General features: G+C 30.7%; 1 protein-coding gene across 4 annotated transcripts in view; it reads left to right on the plus strand.

The window, feature by feature from the left end:
• Nucleotides 1-18329, plus strand: part of LOC142323621 (retinol-binding protein pinta-like) — a 52998-nt gene that overhangs the window by 16725 nt on the left and 17944 nt on the right. For 2 of the 4 annotated variants that reach the window (XM_075363493.1, XM_075363495.1), the window contains exons 2-4: nucleotides 13139-13281; nucleotides 15444-15612; nucleotides 17537-17786. In XM_075363493.1, the coding sequence (XP_075219608.1) occupies nucleotides 13139-13281; nucleotides 15444-15612; nucleotides 17537-17786 (562 nt within the window). Of the gene's footprint in view, nucleotides 1-5808; nucleotides 5967-6348; nucleotides 6550-13138; nucleotides 13282-15443; nucleotides 15613-17536; nucleotides 17787-18329 lie in introns of those variants that run through there. The other 2 variants (XM_075363496.1, XM_075363492.1) reach the window with 2 other exon arrangements.

Raw genomic sequence — 18329 nt, forward strand, 5'->3', positions numbered from 1 at the left:
CAGAAGCACCCCGTTTGTTATCAGTTGATTGGTCTAGCCTCGCACGAGGTGCTCGCATCACCTCACCACTCTAGCCTCACACCCAGTTTGAACCGGAAGCCTATTATTATCTTTTTAATTTTTTTTAGATTTATTTAATATTGTTTTATTTTATTTAACGTAAATTTAGTTCTATTATTATAACAGCCCAGCATAGTATTAGTGGCAGTATACGCCGTTCCAATTTGCCCTGTCCCCCTAAAGCATCAAACACGACAAAAGTGGGTTCGATCCCAATCCGATGCAGACAGCATTACCTCTAATCGTACAAAGACCTGTAATCAAACTCTACAAAAACCGTTTGTGGGAGCTCGCCGGGCTCAAGCTGGTCTCGGCGTAGCGCAGGCCACTCGATTTTTCTGAGTATATCAATTAATTTTTGTTTCGGTTTGTGTTCCATTGTGATTTTTTATTATACTAGGAAATACCCCGTTTGAATTTTTAAAATTGGAAGATCAGTTGGGAAGATATAACAAAATTTCCAAATAACCGTGATCTGTTAGACAGAGAGTGTACCTGAATCGTGCAAAAGTTAGCCTTCAACTAGCTTACAAATACCCCGTTTGAATTTTGAAAATCGGGCGATTGTTTGCAGAGATATTATAACAGCACCCCATTGCACCTTCCAAAACAGCGCCCCGGGGGCAACCCGTTTGTTACCAGTTGATGGTGATGACTGGTCTAGCCTCACACGCAGTTTTTTCACCCCGTTTTTTTACAAGAAAAAAAAACAAAAAGCCTTTTGCTTTTTTTGAGCGCAGGGTATTGGGATATATATTCAGTTTCACAGGGGCTCTAATAAAGTTGTTTTTTTTTTTATTTCAGCCTTTGGTGATGCATTAAAAATGTTTAGAAAGAAATTTTATTTTCTTTCTTTTGGTAATTATTTAATTTACTTTTTGGTTCCTACTTTTTTTTTGTTATTTCGGTTCTTGTTTCCTTTTACCTTCGATTTTGGTGAATTTATCTATGGTCTCTTTTTTTATGTTGCTCTGGTTTTGGGGTTGATTTTGTCATGATTGCTGGTTGGTCATCTAATTCCGTTTATTATTTATTGGGTTTTATGCGTAGAATTTCTCAAAGAATCTCTTATGAGGTTGTTTTTTTTTTAGTTATTTTTTGTTTTATTTTGCATTGTGAGTCTTTTAATTTAGTTGATTCATATTATTTTCAGTTGGATATTTGATTTTTCTTTTCCTTTATTTTTTATTTTTCTTTCTTGTATTTTAGCTGAAACTAATCCTTCTCCTTTTGATATTTCTAAGAATGAAACTAAATTAGTTTCTGGGTTTAATATTGAATCCAGATCTTTTAGATTTTCTTTATATTATTTACCTGAGCATAGTAATATAATGTTTACGAGATTTTTAACTTTTCTAATATTTTTTGATGGCGATTTCATGAGTTTTTTAAGGTTACTTTTATTGTTAATGTTTCTGTTTGGGTTCGTGGTTCTTTTCCTCGTTATCGTTATGATAAGTTGATGTATTTGTATTGAAAGAGTTAACCTGTTGTTTTAAATCTTGTGGGTTTTTAATCAGGGTTTATTTTTGGTTGTTTCATTATTATTAACCAATAATGTTTAGTAAACAGAAATATTTTTAATTTAATATTATTTTATTTTATTTAACGTAAATTTCATTCTATTATTTTGTAGTTTTATTCATTCGATTGATTTGAATCATTCACTTCAAACCCAGCTAACACAGTGATAGAGGCTCACAGTTCATTAAAGTTTGTGCTTCAACCGGCAAATCTCCTCCACTAAATAATATATATATATATCCTATGACATTTCCGGTAACGTAAGGATTTCAACGCGGGATCATACATCTAAATTGGTTCAGCCGTTGAGCTGCTACGGTGGAACAAACATACATATATTCATACTAACACCCTACATACATTACACTCATTTTTGGGCAGTCGTGTAAAAAGAGTACTCTTCTTTAATTTTCATTCAGTTTTTTTTTTAAACAAACTTCAATAATAAAATTAGATGCTAATCTATTACCAAAAAGCCAATTGGAGAATAAATTAAGATCACCTCTAATTATGAAACGAGTTATTAAACATTAAACTCATTGGCAAATATAGAATGATTAGATATAATATCTTATGCTTAATATGTAATGAAATAAAATTAAAAACGTTGAAGGTAATGAAATTAGAAAATCACAAAAAACCAACAGTTAAGATATTATAAACAGCTGTGTAAAATTGTAAATAATAAAAATATAAATATTATAATCAGTTTTATTTACCTATTATTTATAATTTAATTCATTTTTCCGCAAATTCATTGCTAGTTACTTATTTTAAAACTAACTCTATGTTCTTAGCAGAAAATAAACATTTTAAATAATTGTATGGTTGGGTAATGTGATGTTTTTTCCATAATATTAGTAAGTGAATCAACAATGTTTAAGAAAAAAGTTATTTTGTGTTATAAGCAAAAATAATAGCATATTCCTACGATTTAAAAAAAATTATCATATATTCTTTTTAAAAAAGATACAGTTCAAACGTAAAAATTATCTTTAATTGAACTTATAATTGAATACATTCATTAATCAATAAATTGACATAATTTTAAAAGAGATCATAAGTAGAAAGCTTTTAACAAAATTAATAAATATAAAAGGTTTTCTATTTATTAATAAATAAAGAGAAGAAACCGTTTTACGAGGACAGATTCGTCAAATGGAAGTAAACAGGCGTACGCTGTTTATTACCACCTGAACTTTTTCGCTAAGTTTCTCGAAAACGGGAATTGAATTTTTTTAATTTTGTAACTTTTGAGCTCGCCGACTTAAAAAGCTACAACAATGGTGAAATCATAAAATTTTATGCAAGAATAAATTCTTGAAAAGATCATTTATTTTTAGAAATGACACTTGTGATACCCTCAAAAATTAAACTCTTGAAAAATGAATTAAAATTAGATTTTTTTTTCGTTTATTATAACCGGTAAAATTTCTATATATTTTTATAAACTTATTACAAGAAGGCTGTTTCAAAAGTAACTTTTGATGCCCGCTGAAATAATTTTTTTTTTTTATAACGAAAAATAGAGAAAACGGCTTTATTGTATATTTAAGTTACCTACCTACATACCTAATTGCTTCACTGCACATTCGCCACCCATATTTAAGCATTTAAAACAACAAGTTACAAACCCTTATAACCCTCCGCCACCTGCTTACCTAGCTATAAGAGTGATCTTTATCTAGGTAAAGACATTTTACCATTCTGGACCGAGGATTGATAAAAAATCTTCCGCTTGAACTACTCAAGTAAACCCTTTGTGCGATGTGCAGAATGATACTACGTAAGAAAAACTACAATCTTTGTGAACATTCCGAACTGTTTGTTTTGAATTGGCCTCTGAAGTGTCTTCAGCGCTTTACAAAACTTTGACGTGCAGTCCAGTTTTATGATCTCTGTTCGTGAAAAAATTTCTTGCGGTCCCAAAACACTAAGTAATTTCTTGAATTTTTTTGGCTTTTTAGGAAAAAAAGATTTTTACTTTTATACATTTACTCTTATTTAATTTACGTAATACAACTATCACCATAATATATATTACATAGCTTGTCTCATCGATCACTGGTTTGCCGGCACCGTACAAAACAGACCACAGTGGGCGTGTAAAGAAATTGTAGATTGCTGGTGACTTCGCATGTGTCCTGCAACCGGTTTACTTTAAACAGCCGATGTCAGTTATGGGTTATTTGTAACAAACTAAAAATAATTTTAGAAAGTAATCGGTTTCGTCTTTCACTGAACACAAACTGTTTTGCGTACTTCCCAAAGATAAAAACTTATGTGGACACCACATGACTTCCTTGTACGCCTATTAAATTACCTATACATTTATTTTTTTAAATGAAAAATACATACAATTTTATTTCATTTATAACTTCTGATATTTGTTCAATTTTTTTTTTTTTTTTTTTTGTTAATGAGCTATTATTTATTGCAATTTTTTTACAATCAGAGATAAATCAATATATTTAAATTTTTAAAAAAAGTAAGAGAAGATGAAGTCGGATTCGAACCTTCCCCTTATATGATCAAAATATTTCATTAATTAAAATTTTATTTGGCTACTCTGGAACCAATGAAAATAAGTACCACTTATATCGTTGAAAAACTCTCAATGAGAGCTTATTACTGCAGTTAAGAAAGAGTCCAAAATACATTTTTTTTTTTGGATTTTGGGCTTTTTTGAACACTTTTGATCCAGCCGATTGCAATCAAAAGGAGAAATGCACAACTAGATGTTACAACAGTCCTAAGTGCAAAATTGCAACATCCTACGGCTAATCGTTTTACAGTTATACGAGATACATACGTACGTACAAACGTCTCGCTGAAACTAGTCAAAATGGATTCAGGAATGGTCAAAATGGATATTTCCATTGAAATCTGAAAACCGAGATTTTTCGCGATCACAATACTTCCTTTACTTCGTACAAGGAAGTAAAAATTGATTTTATAGCTTTCTAACAGATCAATACGTCTAAATTTTATTTCAAACGACTGGCTAAAATTTCAAGTTACTAATTATATTGTAAAGTTATAAACCTGTCCTTATAACCCCAAGTAGCTTCAAAGAATTTTAATAATAAATTTACCGCAACTTCTTTCATGATTCATAATCGAAAAACTGTCTAAACTTCATTATTTTTCAAACAAATCAAGTGAAACTTATCATGTGTAGAAATTAAACGATAAATACAAGGGCATGTTTTTTAATTAAGATATCTATCATCTATAAATCAATAAAACTCGCAAACGAAGGATTTTAGGACATACTCGTATGTTTATACGAGATTTTTCAAATATTTTCATGAATAGAATAAGTTATTAAAGTCCTGGGAGAACTTCGTGGTACACTCTGTACATTTCTTTTTATATTCAATTCATATGGGACCGAATTTGAATTTGGGTAAGAGTAAAAAAATGATTTACTTAAAGGGTAAATTATGAGAGATGTACAAATCTATAAGGAAAAAGAAGAGTTTATAAGATCGTAACCACACTGTATTGCTGTGCTATCGTGAAAAAATAACAGTGCGAGTGCGTCAACATTATCAGATGTAATTATTGGGCCGTATTTTTTATTGAAATGGCTACACGGATATTGTCACTTCAAAAGGATACAAAAAGTCGCTGTTATAGATGAAATTATTATCAATACAGTTAAGCGCAGTCCAGGAGTCAGTAAAAATCTTTCTAAGCAAATCGGGGTTTCGCATTCGATGGTTTGGAGGACGCAAACAAAACGAGTATTATCCTTAAACAGCCAATTCAACATCTACACCCAGGAGACGAATTTTGTTTAAAAGTTTTATGTGTTTATTACCCATTTATTATAACAAAAATATTGTACGTCAAACTTGAGAAACGGGGTTTTTTACCCCAATTTATTGGTTTTCACCAAAGATTTCTCAAAAAATACTCCAGATTGGTTCTGTAACCAATTCTATTCGATTTTTCAGGTCAAAAATCATAAGAAATCACTAATTCTGCCCCTTAATTAACGTCGTAAAAATTTTGTACGACCTCATTTCACCGGGGTATCTGAAATCCGAGAGGAATATTTCATTAGCCGTAACTGGCAAACGAAGCATTTTAGGACATATGTTTATGTGAACTTTTTCCATTATTTTCACAAATAAAATAGGTTATGAATGTCTCGGGATAACTTCGTGATACACTCTGTATATCTATTTTAATATTCTGTTCTATTAATCCATATTTAATGTAATATAATAGTATACAGCAAAGGTCATTGATAAGTTAATATCTTAATAATAATACTAGTAAAACCACCATGTTTAATTCTGATAAACGTAAAATATTGTATGAACAAAGTATGGAAATATGTGTTCTTAACGTGCCATTTTAATTTCTCTAAGGTAATTTTTAAAAATAATTAAACTTAAACACACACACAGCGCAACAACAAAATTTTATTCATTTTAAATTATCAGCTATTTTTAAATGACAAACAGGGCTAGTTTTAATATTTACATCATATTTTCAATCTCTCTTTTGGTCATCTTTAATTATTATAACTGCTGTTACCTCACACTTGAGACAGTCAATGTTATTATTGGTGTATTTTTTTTTTTTTTAGTTATTCAGTCACATATTTAGAAAGTAGTCAAATAGTATGTCAGATTTAGAATTGTCTTCATTTTGAATATTCATTTAGTATATCATTGTTCCATGTTTATGATTTGCATCTATGAGCTGTTGGGCATATATTGGTTCTATGTTGTTATGGAGAGCTGTTATGTTAAGTGTTTATCGTATCTTTATTTGAAGCTGCAATTTGTTTGATAAATAGTCAAATAATATTAGTTTAATTTATACATTTTAAGGGTGTTATGCTTCTTTGTTGATGTATTCTGTTTTTAACGGATTGTTCTAAAGTCTGCATTGTATCCAGTTTTGTTTTTTTTACTTGTGAGCTATGTTCACTGAGGCTTTATTTATGTAAGTTACTATAATGCATTTATTTATTTGTTCTATTATATTCAGCCACAAAATACAAATAAACTTTCTTGACCTCAATAAAGACAATTTTCAGGATCTTAAATCATCCAACCTGACATAAACTATCTGAATTAAAAGGTATGATAACAAACTACGTTGGCTGAAGACCACATAGCAAAAATCAACACTTTTAAATACTTAGCACACAAAAATGAACATGAATGTATATATACATTCACTCACATGAATCTTTACAGCGCAATCACCGATACAAATACACATAATGGCACCCTCACTGACACAATTCTGTACAAAATAAATACAAATAAAATTAAAAACAAAGCTAAAGTTAACAAATTCACACATCACACGTAAACATAAATATTAAAATTCACATATCACCATAACATACATAAACAAAGACTCAGAGAAAAATAATTCACGGATTAAAGAAATCTGGACAGTGTAACATTCAGAATAAAAAACAAAATAAAAACTAACTAAAAACACAAACATCAAAGCTTCTTCAATAGTGATACTGATGACAGTGAGTATAACTGAAGAAGAAACTGCATAATGACTCTCTGAAGGGTCTCTAAAAAAAAAACAATTTCCAAGTAATCATTTTTAAAATAGGACAAGATTATACACATTTTTTGACAAAAATTTGAATTGATATTGTAAAATTTGAGAAATAATTTATTAATTCGATGATTATTAATATAAAAGCAAATTAAAGATCAATTTTATCAATTTGTATGAACATGTTTGTGAGGTATTACATAGTATTAGATCATCTGTCTGATCTTCAGGTGACATGGATGTGTTGAGTAGTCTGCTGATCATAAGCCCTGAAGTAGCTAATTTGTATTAAGTTGAGTGGTTTTACAGTGTTCTAAATGAGCGTCTATCTTTGTCAGCTTTTATATATGACGTGTCCAAAATGAATTAATAGAGTTTGTATTTTCAAATTTACTTATACAGTGAAATATTAATTTGTGAAAATGAATTTTTTTTTTATTAATTTTCTATTTTTATGATTATGTGACCGATTAATATAGAACAAGTTGTTTATGTTTATGTATAATTTTATGAATGTGTTTATTTACACAATTATTATTCACAAAAAGTTAAATATCCTATTCTGGTCTGTAATCTTCAGACCAGAATAGAATAATAATAAAATTCAACATTTTATTGATTATAGTTAAAAATTTTACCTTAATGAAAGTAATAAAGACAAATTTTACTGCACATGTGTTAAAACAAAATTACTCCTTCCTCTTTTACATTTCATTATTAAGCAAACTTATAAATCTTTAAAGCTCACTGAAAAGTTTTATATTTTTAAGGCATACTTTAAAAAAATATAAGTTTTTATCAACAAAAAAAATGAATAAAATTCAGTAACAAAAATCTAGATAATATTATTATACTCTATTTTCTTACAACCAGAATATTGTTAAATTAACATGAAAACAGTTGTTTCAAGTTGTCTTTACTAATTCTCAAAACACAGATGCTATTACTATGACAGCAAATACATAAATCATGAGAAAATACCATACTAATCAGTATCCAAGAATTGAGGACAAAGACAACTGCACAAAATAGCCATTTAGTGACTTATGCTCTTCCCCAATCATCTTATAACAAAATTACTTGGGGAAATGTCATTAAATTGTATTCTACAGCATAAACAATCTACAGCACAACAATGTCTTTTCACCCTATTGAATAAAACCTGATTACTACTGCTGAAAAAAAAAAAATTATGTACTACTTAGATCAATTTTAAACTTAATTTCTAAACTTTATTGCCTATGTATCAACATTCTAAAATTAATATATATGCAGCAAAACCTTCCCAAAACAGAATCTGACGGGACCGAGTAAGAATTCCATTTTGAAGAGGTTTCCGTCTTGCAGAGTTTTTAAAAATTGAGCTAATTTATCGTTAGGTCCTGTGCCCTCCTGTGCTATTAATTACAAATGCAAAATGAAGTTAAACAAGGATAAATGTTTGGAATAATTGGAAAATTATACTGCATATAGAGACCATTAACCATTAATTTTCAAAAATTGTACAGGTACGCTAAAAGAGTTTTTTTTTATTTTTACAAGTTAGTAATTTTTTATTTAACAGTTACGTTTAATTAGAAAACATATACTTAGCTTAAAACACAACATGATCTAACACTAATTCTAAAATAAAATCATTTTCTAAAATATTCAATTACAGTTTACTGTTTCAATAATTTACTCTTGGAACTTTTGTTTTCAATAATATTTCTAATGGTTAACATATTCTATTGCAAATCATAGCTGTTTATATGAATTGCGATTTCTTCCAGCTGTGTAACCATACCCAATGCTTCACCGAAACTGTTAGTTTTGTTTTCTATGTCCTCTCCTTTTTTTTAACCCTGCTTCCTGCAGCCAGACCCCCAATTAAGCATGGACACGGTTCCAGGAGGTGCCTTCACCTCTAGCCACCAGATGAGGGAAACGACAGGCCCGGCTATGCCGTTCCCAGCCACCGTCACCCAGCAACCGAGACTTGATCCCTCGCCTCTAACGGGGACACCCACGCTGGGACTCAGTCTTTTAGCTCAGGGGCTCGGAAGTCCCCCGCACCACTACACCACCGCCCACCGGTGCAAGCATGGGCGAACGGCTTCTCCATACGGAGCTACCCCTCACCACTGGCTTCCCGATATTTCATTTGTTCATTTGTAGTATTCCCGACACAAAACCCATCACAGCGTCGAAGTCTACCGAACTGCGTAACATCGTTACAACGATGGTCCCCATCTAGAGATGCCCAGTTAAGACAGCACAGTCGCGGCGTTCCTCGTCCCACCGCGGGCACTGATATATCACGTGTTCTGGCGTGTCTAACTCCCAACAGTAGGGGCAGAAGGGGTCTTCAGCACTTCTTCGTCCATACAGTTATGAACGAAAGACTCCATGGCCGGTCAGGAACTTGCGCACGAGCCGCAACCAGCTGTTGGAGTGGCGGCATCCCAGTCACCACCAGCAACGCCCTCAGTCGAAACCGAGGCGTATGCCGACGCCACTTTAAGAGCCATACGGCACTGTACTCCGTCCAACAGTGTCCTCTCCTTGTCCATCTTCTTCTGAACTTTCGTTAATCTTGCTAGTTTCAGACAAAATAATTTCATCTAGTTTGAAATCGTTCTTCGGTTATCAAATCACTATCAATACCCACGTAGTCTTCAACATGGACCTATGTTTGACCACTTTCTTGTAACAGAAATTCAACTTCACGCAATATTGTTGTATTGCAAAATACATGTATCGGGAACATAATCATTATCCGTTTCCGTGCAGAAACCAGCTTCTTTAAAAGCACTTTTTACACAGTTATTTGTAATTTGTTTGTACGATAAAGAGAGCCACCTCAGTGCATCCAGAATAGTAATTTTATGTGTCAGTTCTTGAACTGAATCCACATTGGCGACTAGCGACTGCAGAATGTTTCCGATAATGAGTTTTTATGTTTTTAATAACTCCTCTGATCCATTGGTTGAGTTACACTAGTTGTGTTTGAAGGAAAGAACACAAGTTTTATGTTAGAATAATTTCCATGAGGGTAACACGACGCATTGTCTAAAAACAGTAGAATATTTCTATTTTCCATAACCATTGTTTCGTTTAAACTATACAGCCATTTTTCCGTTATGTTAGACGTCATCCAAGACTTTTTATTTGCGTACCATTCCACTGATAACTGAACGATATTTTTGGAACAGCTATACTTTTTTTTAAACTTCTACTGGAATTATAATTTGCAATCATGGGAATGTACAATCTTTTTTTTAATTTCCTTTCCGTCTTATGAAACAAGCTTAATAAAATTAAAAGTAAAATATATGTTTCCTTTCCGTTTCCGTACTGCGGAGTTTTCCGTCTTGAAGAGATCAGTTTTTTTAATAATATATCGGGATTTGTGAAACGGTACGTTTTGAGGAGGTTTACGTTTTTTTTAGGTTTCACTGTATATATATATATATATATATATATATATATATATACACATGAAACATCTTTTTTTTATCAAGGAGAGAGAGGGGTACAACGTCAAAGAAAGTTTTTAAGATATGATATATTCCACCTTCTAAATTCTGGTTACTGAAAAGTTATCTACAAATAATTCAACTGGTTCACTGCTTTTTTAGCACAAAATACTCCTAGATTAGGGTACAGAAGATTTGATGAAGCACAGCAAATTATTACCAACCAGGCAGTTCAAAATGACCTGAAAAAAGATGATATTATTTTATAAAACTTAAAAACAGTTAGAACAGATTGTACACAAACATCTTTAAAAAAGCACTCAGAAAACATACTAGTTACAAATACATATAGAATTAATATTTAAAAAAGCAATGATAAAAGATGCACAAAACAATTATTACACGGTGCGATTGGAAAGTTTTAAGACTGGGCTTGTAATTTCAAAATGGCAGTACTTAACAGGCTATTGTGATGGATCTCCTTTAAAGTAGTGCCCTTTTGATTAAACACACAGAGTCCAACAGTGTTTCCTCTTTTGGAAACATTCCTGGAAATTTTCTTTCTTAAGGGTGTTAAGAAACCGTATTTCCTTGGATGTCTTCAATAGAGTCAAATCTGTTCCCTCTCAGCAAAAATTTCAATTTAGGGAACAGGGAGAAGTCGGCAGGGGCTAAATCAGGGGTACAGGCAGGTTGCATAAACACAGGAATTTGGCCAAAAATTCCATGATCGACAATACCATACAATACAATACATGTGTTGTCATGGTAGAGGACCCAATTCTTGCCTTGTAGGGTGTAGGCCTTTTCTTCTGTATATTTTCATGAAAACACTGAAGGATGCCTTTAAAGTATTCCTGATCCCTAGAGACATGATGCATGATACCCATAGAATCGAAGAAAACCACCAAAATCGTCTTCACATTTGACCAACTTTATCTTGCTTTTTTCGATCTTGGTGAACTTGGACCATTCCACTTAGATAAATGTGGGTCATACCCACAAACCCATGATTGTTGCTTGTAATTACCCAATTTAAAAAATTTGGGTCAGTTTTGGCCCGATTAATCAGTTCTTTGGACACTTCAAATCGGTCTTGTTTCTGCTGATTCGACAATTTTTAAATTAATTTCATAGACACTCAATGTATATTCAAATTTTCAATTAAAATTGACTGAATCACGCAGAAACTTAAATTCAGCTTACTTTAAGTACACTCCTCAAGTTTAAATATTTTATAATAAACATGATAAAGCTCGCAAAAATTTTAGAGATCATATTTATAGAAAACTTCTTATTTGTAAGTGTTTTCAGGCAAATTCACAGGTGTTTCAATCCAAAATCTAAAAATTGTAAAGAAAAAACTGATTAGGTAAAATTTAATTATTAGTTTATAATAATCAGATAAATTTGAAATTGCTGTAATTCCTAGCATATAAGTCAAACTTCTCTTTGAAGGGCATTTCAGAGAAATAAAGAAAGATCCAAAATGTAAGTTGCGTTATTTTTGTGATGATTACTCTGATCAACTCAACAGAATGCACACATACATTCCTAAGTGTATATAAGTTACCATTTGCATCCAGCTTAACAAACCAATGCTGTTTATTTAATTTTAAATTTATACATTCACTTAATCACATATTTTATTTTTATAGTTATGTTTAATATATCTTTAACAGCGAGCGCTATAGAATATATAAAATACAACAATTAATTTTAATTAAAATTTGATTATTTTAAAAAACTTTCAGTGTTAAAGTAAGATTAAAGTACAGTATTAGAAAAAAATTAGAAAGTTGGTAATTTCACAGAAAATGAAAATATTACTGTAAATTATAACTTGTTCAAAATACACTACAGGAACAGTTTGTTGGCCTCAAGTAGAATACCATGTCTAAAAATTGGTATTTTATCCAATCCATTTGTACCCATTAAAGCGGACTAGACACAATAGTTAACACCAAAAGCTTGAAGACACTAATGGCATAATGTTTTTTTTTTTCAATTTCTATTTTTTTAAATAAAATACTGATTTATATTACCATTTGTATTTTAATAAATTACTAAGAAAAATTAAAAGATTTTAATCAACTTATTGTTTTTAATATATATTTTTGTCTCAGCTTATATGATGATACATTATCAGCTGGCTTCAATTTTGTTTCCACTGATAAAATTCATTTCCCTATTTGTTTATATAACCCAACAAGATTAAATTTTAATTAAATTCACTGTATAATTGCACATCAGGAAAACAATGGAATTAATCATCTTTATCTACAGATTTTAAAAAATTCATTAAAATGTTTTTATAAACATTCATTTTGGGTTTTGTTTAAACATACAATCATTTTGTGATACAATTTATTTTCAGAGTAATCTGTTGCGACAAAAAAGATTATTTCTTCCCAAAAACTTTCTTCAGAGGCATATATTAATTTCACATATAGGATAGTTCAGAGCTATTTTATAAAATTCACAACAATAAAAAAAATATATTTTTTATACATGTAGTGTATAATTATGTTATCTTTGTTTCTTTATAGAATAATGACACTTCTTCCTCCAACTCCAGAGCAAAAAGCTGTAATTGACAAAAAACTCATTCAAGATAATGAAAAAACACAAAAAGATATCGATACTGTATTAGAGTGGATCTCTCAGCACCCAGAACTAAATATTTCAAAAGGTAAAGTATTCCTGCATTAAAAATTGCCTGCATAAGAAACATTTTAATCTATTTTTTATTACCTACCTGAAAGTGATTTAAGACACAAAATGAAGCTACTTAGAAATATTAATACTAATTCTAATCTTATGTACCTAAAGAGAATTGCAAATAACAATTTTGCTCCATTTATTAGAAGCAATTTAAAAAAAAAATCAAAATTCTGGAGAAGCCATTTTACAAATTTTAGCACAAATGTGTAATACTGATGACATATTGCATTATAAACTGTATGTATTAACTTGAATACACATGTATGTGTATTTTGTGTACTAAACCCTTAAAAAACTAAGCTAACTGAAGCTCTCTTTTTTCTTATATATCAGAAATCTTGGTTAATTTATTATTTCAAGAATTTGTTTAAATATATTTAATTAAAACTTCTAACATTTCCAAACATTTATATTTTTTCAAATATGTTATCTTACCTATAAGAAAAAATTAATTTTGCTTAAGGAATAGCAATATTTATTTCTAGCAAAACTATTCCCAGCGATTTGACCTGGTGGATTCAGGTGTGTGTCCAGATTGTGGACAACTAGATGATGAATACCATGTAATTTATGAATGCGTGAAATACAAACTTCTGCACACAGAGACTATTTGTTGGCTCGATATTATCAGGTCGACATTAGATCTCCGTGAGAATTGGAAAATCCAGGCCAAATGGTTTAACAGAAGGTTTTTTTTTTGTTTTTGTAGTATTTTGTTTATTTAGTTTTATATTTTGTTTTGTGTTATGTTGTGGTTGCATGTTGGACTCAACTTCTAACCTATCGGGTTAGCAGTTGTGTTTTTAATTTCAGTTCCTTCATGTCACTCAGTTTTGTTAAAGACTCGACATAAATGTGTTTTGTTTTAATGAGTTCATTTCCTAGCAGTACACCAATGGAAATATCACATGTGGCTTTTGCATCGGTGGCATACTGACCGAGGCAAGAACAAGGCAGAGAGATGCCTTTCACCGAGGTTCTGAAGATGACCCCTGGTAAAGCCCATAAGAGCTATGTACAGAGGGGGGTGGCATGATGACCAAAACTGCCACATGGAGGGTGTCTTTCCCTATGGGGTCAGTAGATTAAGAGCTAAGGGATTTCATTTCATTATGCTTTTCTGACAGTTTTTTTAATGCTGGCAATATTTATAAAATATCCTCGACATTGTTGCTTTCATTTTATCCTCGCGCCGGCCTCCGTGGCGCGAGTGGTAGCGTCTCGGCCTTTCCCGGTCAGGCATGGCATTTTTTCATACGCTACATTTCCATATCCTACGCACGGGCTTTAAGCTTACTGTGGTGATGTCATCAAACAACCAAAAAAAAAGAAAAAAAAGTTAATGATGGATGATCAAGTTAGAATTAGATCATTCCATAATAAAAAAAATAAGAACTTCAGTACAACCCGTTCCACAAATTTATTCAAGATTTTCTGTAATGAAAATAGCTGGCTGGGTAAGTTTTGCTTGAGCAACATTTTGGTACTTACGTATTAATGCCACCGCAGCTACAGCTTTATTTAAAAACAAAGTAGTCAATCGGATTGACTACGGTGGAAAATGGGCCGATATAGAGTTTAACATAAATAAATAAATATTTATTTTATAAATATAATTTAACCAAACTTAACCTACGCTCGCTAACCTTGACTAATTAACACCGTAATTTGTTGAGTATTTATTTAATAAATTCAGTAGTTATTGCAATTTGATTATTTAAATAATAAATAATTGTAATTACTGAATTTATTAAATAAATACTCAAAAAATTACGGTGTTAATTAGTCAAGGTTAGCGAGCGTAGGTTAAGTTTGGTTAAATTATATTTATAAAATAAATATTTATTTATTTATGTTAAACTTTATATCGCCCATTTTCCACCGAAATCCGATTGACTACTTTGTTTTTAAATAAAGCTGTAGCTCCGGTGGCGTTTAATACGTAAGTACCAACATTTTTTATGACGTCAAAAATTAGCATCTTATATAATGCTGATTTAGAAGGTTACACAAGTCTTATATCTTATGCAAAATTCTTAAAGGAATAGGTAAAATCATCTTTTATGTGTTATAGCTTAATAATTGTAATTAAGTGAATAAAAATTATAATTTAAAAACTTAAATTTATAGATTTTGCTGACAGGAAGTTTCTAGAAAGATTTTTATATGGATGCAAGTTTAACTTAAATAAAACAATAAAAAAACTTGAAAACTATATAAAAATAAGAAGGGATGTTCCTGAATTCTTCCAAAACAGGGATCCAGCAAGTCCAGAGCTGACCCAGTCATTTAACACTATGTAAGTTATGAAGATATAATTTGTATGATTGCATTAATTAATCAATATAAATTTTTATACATATAAGATAATATTTCCATTATTTGTTAAATTAATGGAATTGGTACTATTTGGTACCAATGTACGGGAGGAGCCTGCGCGAGGCTCCCAATGTACCAGTATCTAGGCCAGTATGAGGGAGCTAACCCACCAGATTGGTCTAGTGGTGAAGGCGTCTTCCCAAGTCAGCTGATTTGGAAGTCGAGAGTTCCAGCGTTCAAGTCCTAGTAAAGTCAGTTATTTTTACACGGATTTGAATACTAGATTGTGGATACCGGTGTTCTTTGGTGGTTGGGTTTCAATTAACCACACATCTCAGGAATGGTCGAACTGAGACTGTACAAGACTACACTTCATTTACACTCATACGTATCATCCTCTTCTGAACAGTAATTACCAGAAGCTAAACAGAAAAAAGAAAGTATGAGGGGGCTGTAAATAGCCCTAAAAAAAAACTATTCCTGAGACAGTGATTAGAGGTAAGTATAACTTAAATTTGAATGCTTTTGTAATTATCTTTTAACATATACAAAAGAATAAATATTGTTTAGCAGTGACAAATATCAACCAGAGGCCATTTAAAATTGCCAACACTTTCGGGACAGGCGAGTACTATACTACTTTTAACATCACAAATAAAATTCACAAGATCATACAAAAAACTAATAAAAAAACAATCATGATAAACACTACAATGGTTCATAAAGTAGACTGGAGAATATTCATCCTCAGACACAAAGAATAAATACAAGCACTACACACAGCAACAGAATCAACATTTGCTAACCACCTCATAAAATGTTACTTTCTCTGAGAATAAAGACGTTTTCTATACAGCCAGTCCCTGCGATATATAGAATGAAAGTGTCATTAAGACAGTTTCATTAAGATGTAATGAATGAACCTTCATTATTGGTGGACTTCTCATGCAGATATGTAATCACACATATTTGGTTCAGTAAAGAAGGCAAAAAAAAAATCACTTCTCTCCTCATTTTCCCTAGTAAGCCTGACATGAGATGCTTAATATTCTTAAGGATTGCTATTACATTTTTTGGAATGACTTGGGACCCATGTCAGGTACCTTACAATGCTGTTATGATGTTTAAAGTACAGAATTTAAAGGACTTTATTTGGTTTAGTTCAAATGACTATAATTAATACTACTATGCTATGATAATAATAGATATTTTACTCAATACAAGGGTAAATCTTATGTATGATAGACTTTATTATATGATAAATTGAACATGATAATTATTTTAAAGTTATTCAAACTGACATAAGAATTATTACACAGGTCATCTATGATAAAAGATGAAGACAAAATCATGGAAATTAAAAATCTTATCCCAAGTTATTGCAAATCATTCCCATTTTTACTTATTTTGTTTCTTTATATCCATTTCTCCCAATTTTTTCTGGAGCTATATGGGAGAGATATGATGGGATTTTTCCAGCTAGATGCCGTTCCTGATACCTATCTATTAAAGGGAATTTTATAAAAATTTTAAGTAAACAATTAATACACCATACCTGACCAACACTCAAATGTAGAACTTCCAGAAAAAAGACAAATACACTAGCTACCACCATGAAAGTTGCCATTTCTAGTTCAACATATTTTTTCTACATATCAACAGGTTTCTACATATATTAATGATTAATTAAGAGTTTTTTTTTAGCATTATTGAATGAGACTGAATAATTATTATGCTACACCCTTTTATATTTTTGATTTATTACCATAATTTAATTATTCTTTGATTTATCATTTCACAGTTATAAATTATTTAAGAACATTTTGAAGATTTATAGAAAACTGTTTTTATTTAATATAACAGTATATACCTCATTTTAATTACATTAAAAATCATTTTAACAGTTACATGTTTACACTTCCTGAATTATCCAATGATGGCTACAGAATAAGCTTTTGTGGACTATTGGACCCTGATACAGAAAAATTTTCAGCAACAGATATGTCAACCAGATCATTAATGCACTTTGACATCAGACTACAAGAAGAGTGTTGTTTGGGTGATATATATGTTATGGATTTAGCTTTATTCTCAATCAGCCATCTTAAACAATATTCAGTTTCATTTATTAAAAAATCCGTCATGTGTCAAATGGTAAGTAGTATTAAAAAAATTAATTTCACTCCTATATAAAAAAGTTAACAATTTTTTATAACTTTTCTTAAAATGAAGAAATCAAGGTAATTTACTTGATTTGATTACTATAAATTCTTATAAAGACTTTCAGCCTGAGGAGTAATGGAAAACATTTGGACGACATAATATTCAAATAAAAAAAAATCTATCTAAGTAATTCACTATAAATTGCAAAAATTGATCTTTAATTTGATATATTAAATGTTTTAATAGTACGAAACAGTCAGTCCCTCAAAAATCGTCCGGTTTATATATACCAGACCCTTTATTTGATTCATTCTTTTTAGTTCTTTTATTTTACAGAAAATTTTAACCATGGTCTTGAAAAGACCCAGACAAATTTTTCTGGAGCAGCACCACCACTAATTTTAGGTACGAGCTACCACTGTTAATAATATACAAAATTTTAACTTTTTTTTTTAATAAAGAAAAGCAGCTTTAATGACTTTCATAATAAATTTTTTTAAATATTTTTTTTTTATAAACCAAACCAAATTTTAT

Source organism: Lycorma delicatula, chromosome 4 (genome assembly GCF_047948215.1).
Source record: "Lycorma delicatula isolate Av1 chromosome 4, ASM4794821v1, whole genome shotgun sequence".
Lineage (NCBI taxonomy): Eukaryota > Metazoa > Arthropoda > Insecta > Hemiptera > Fulgoridae > Lycorma > Lycorma delicatula.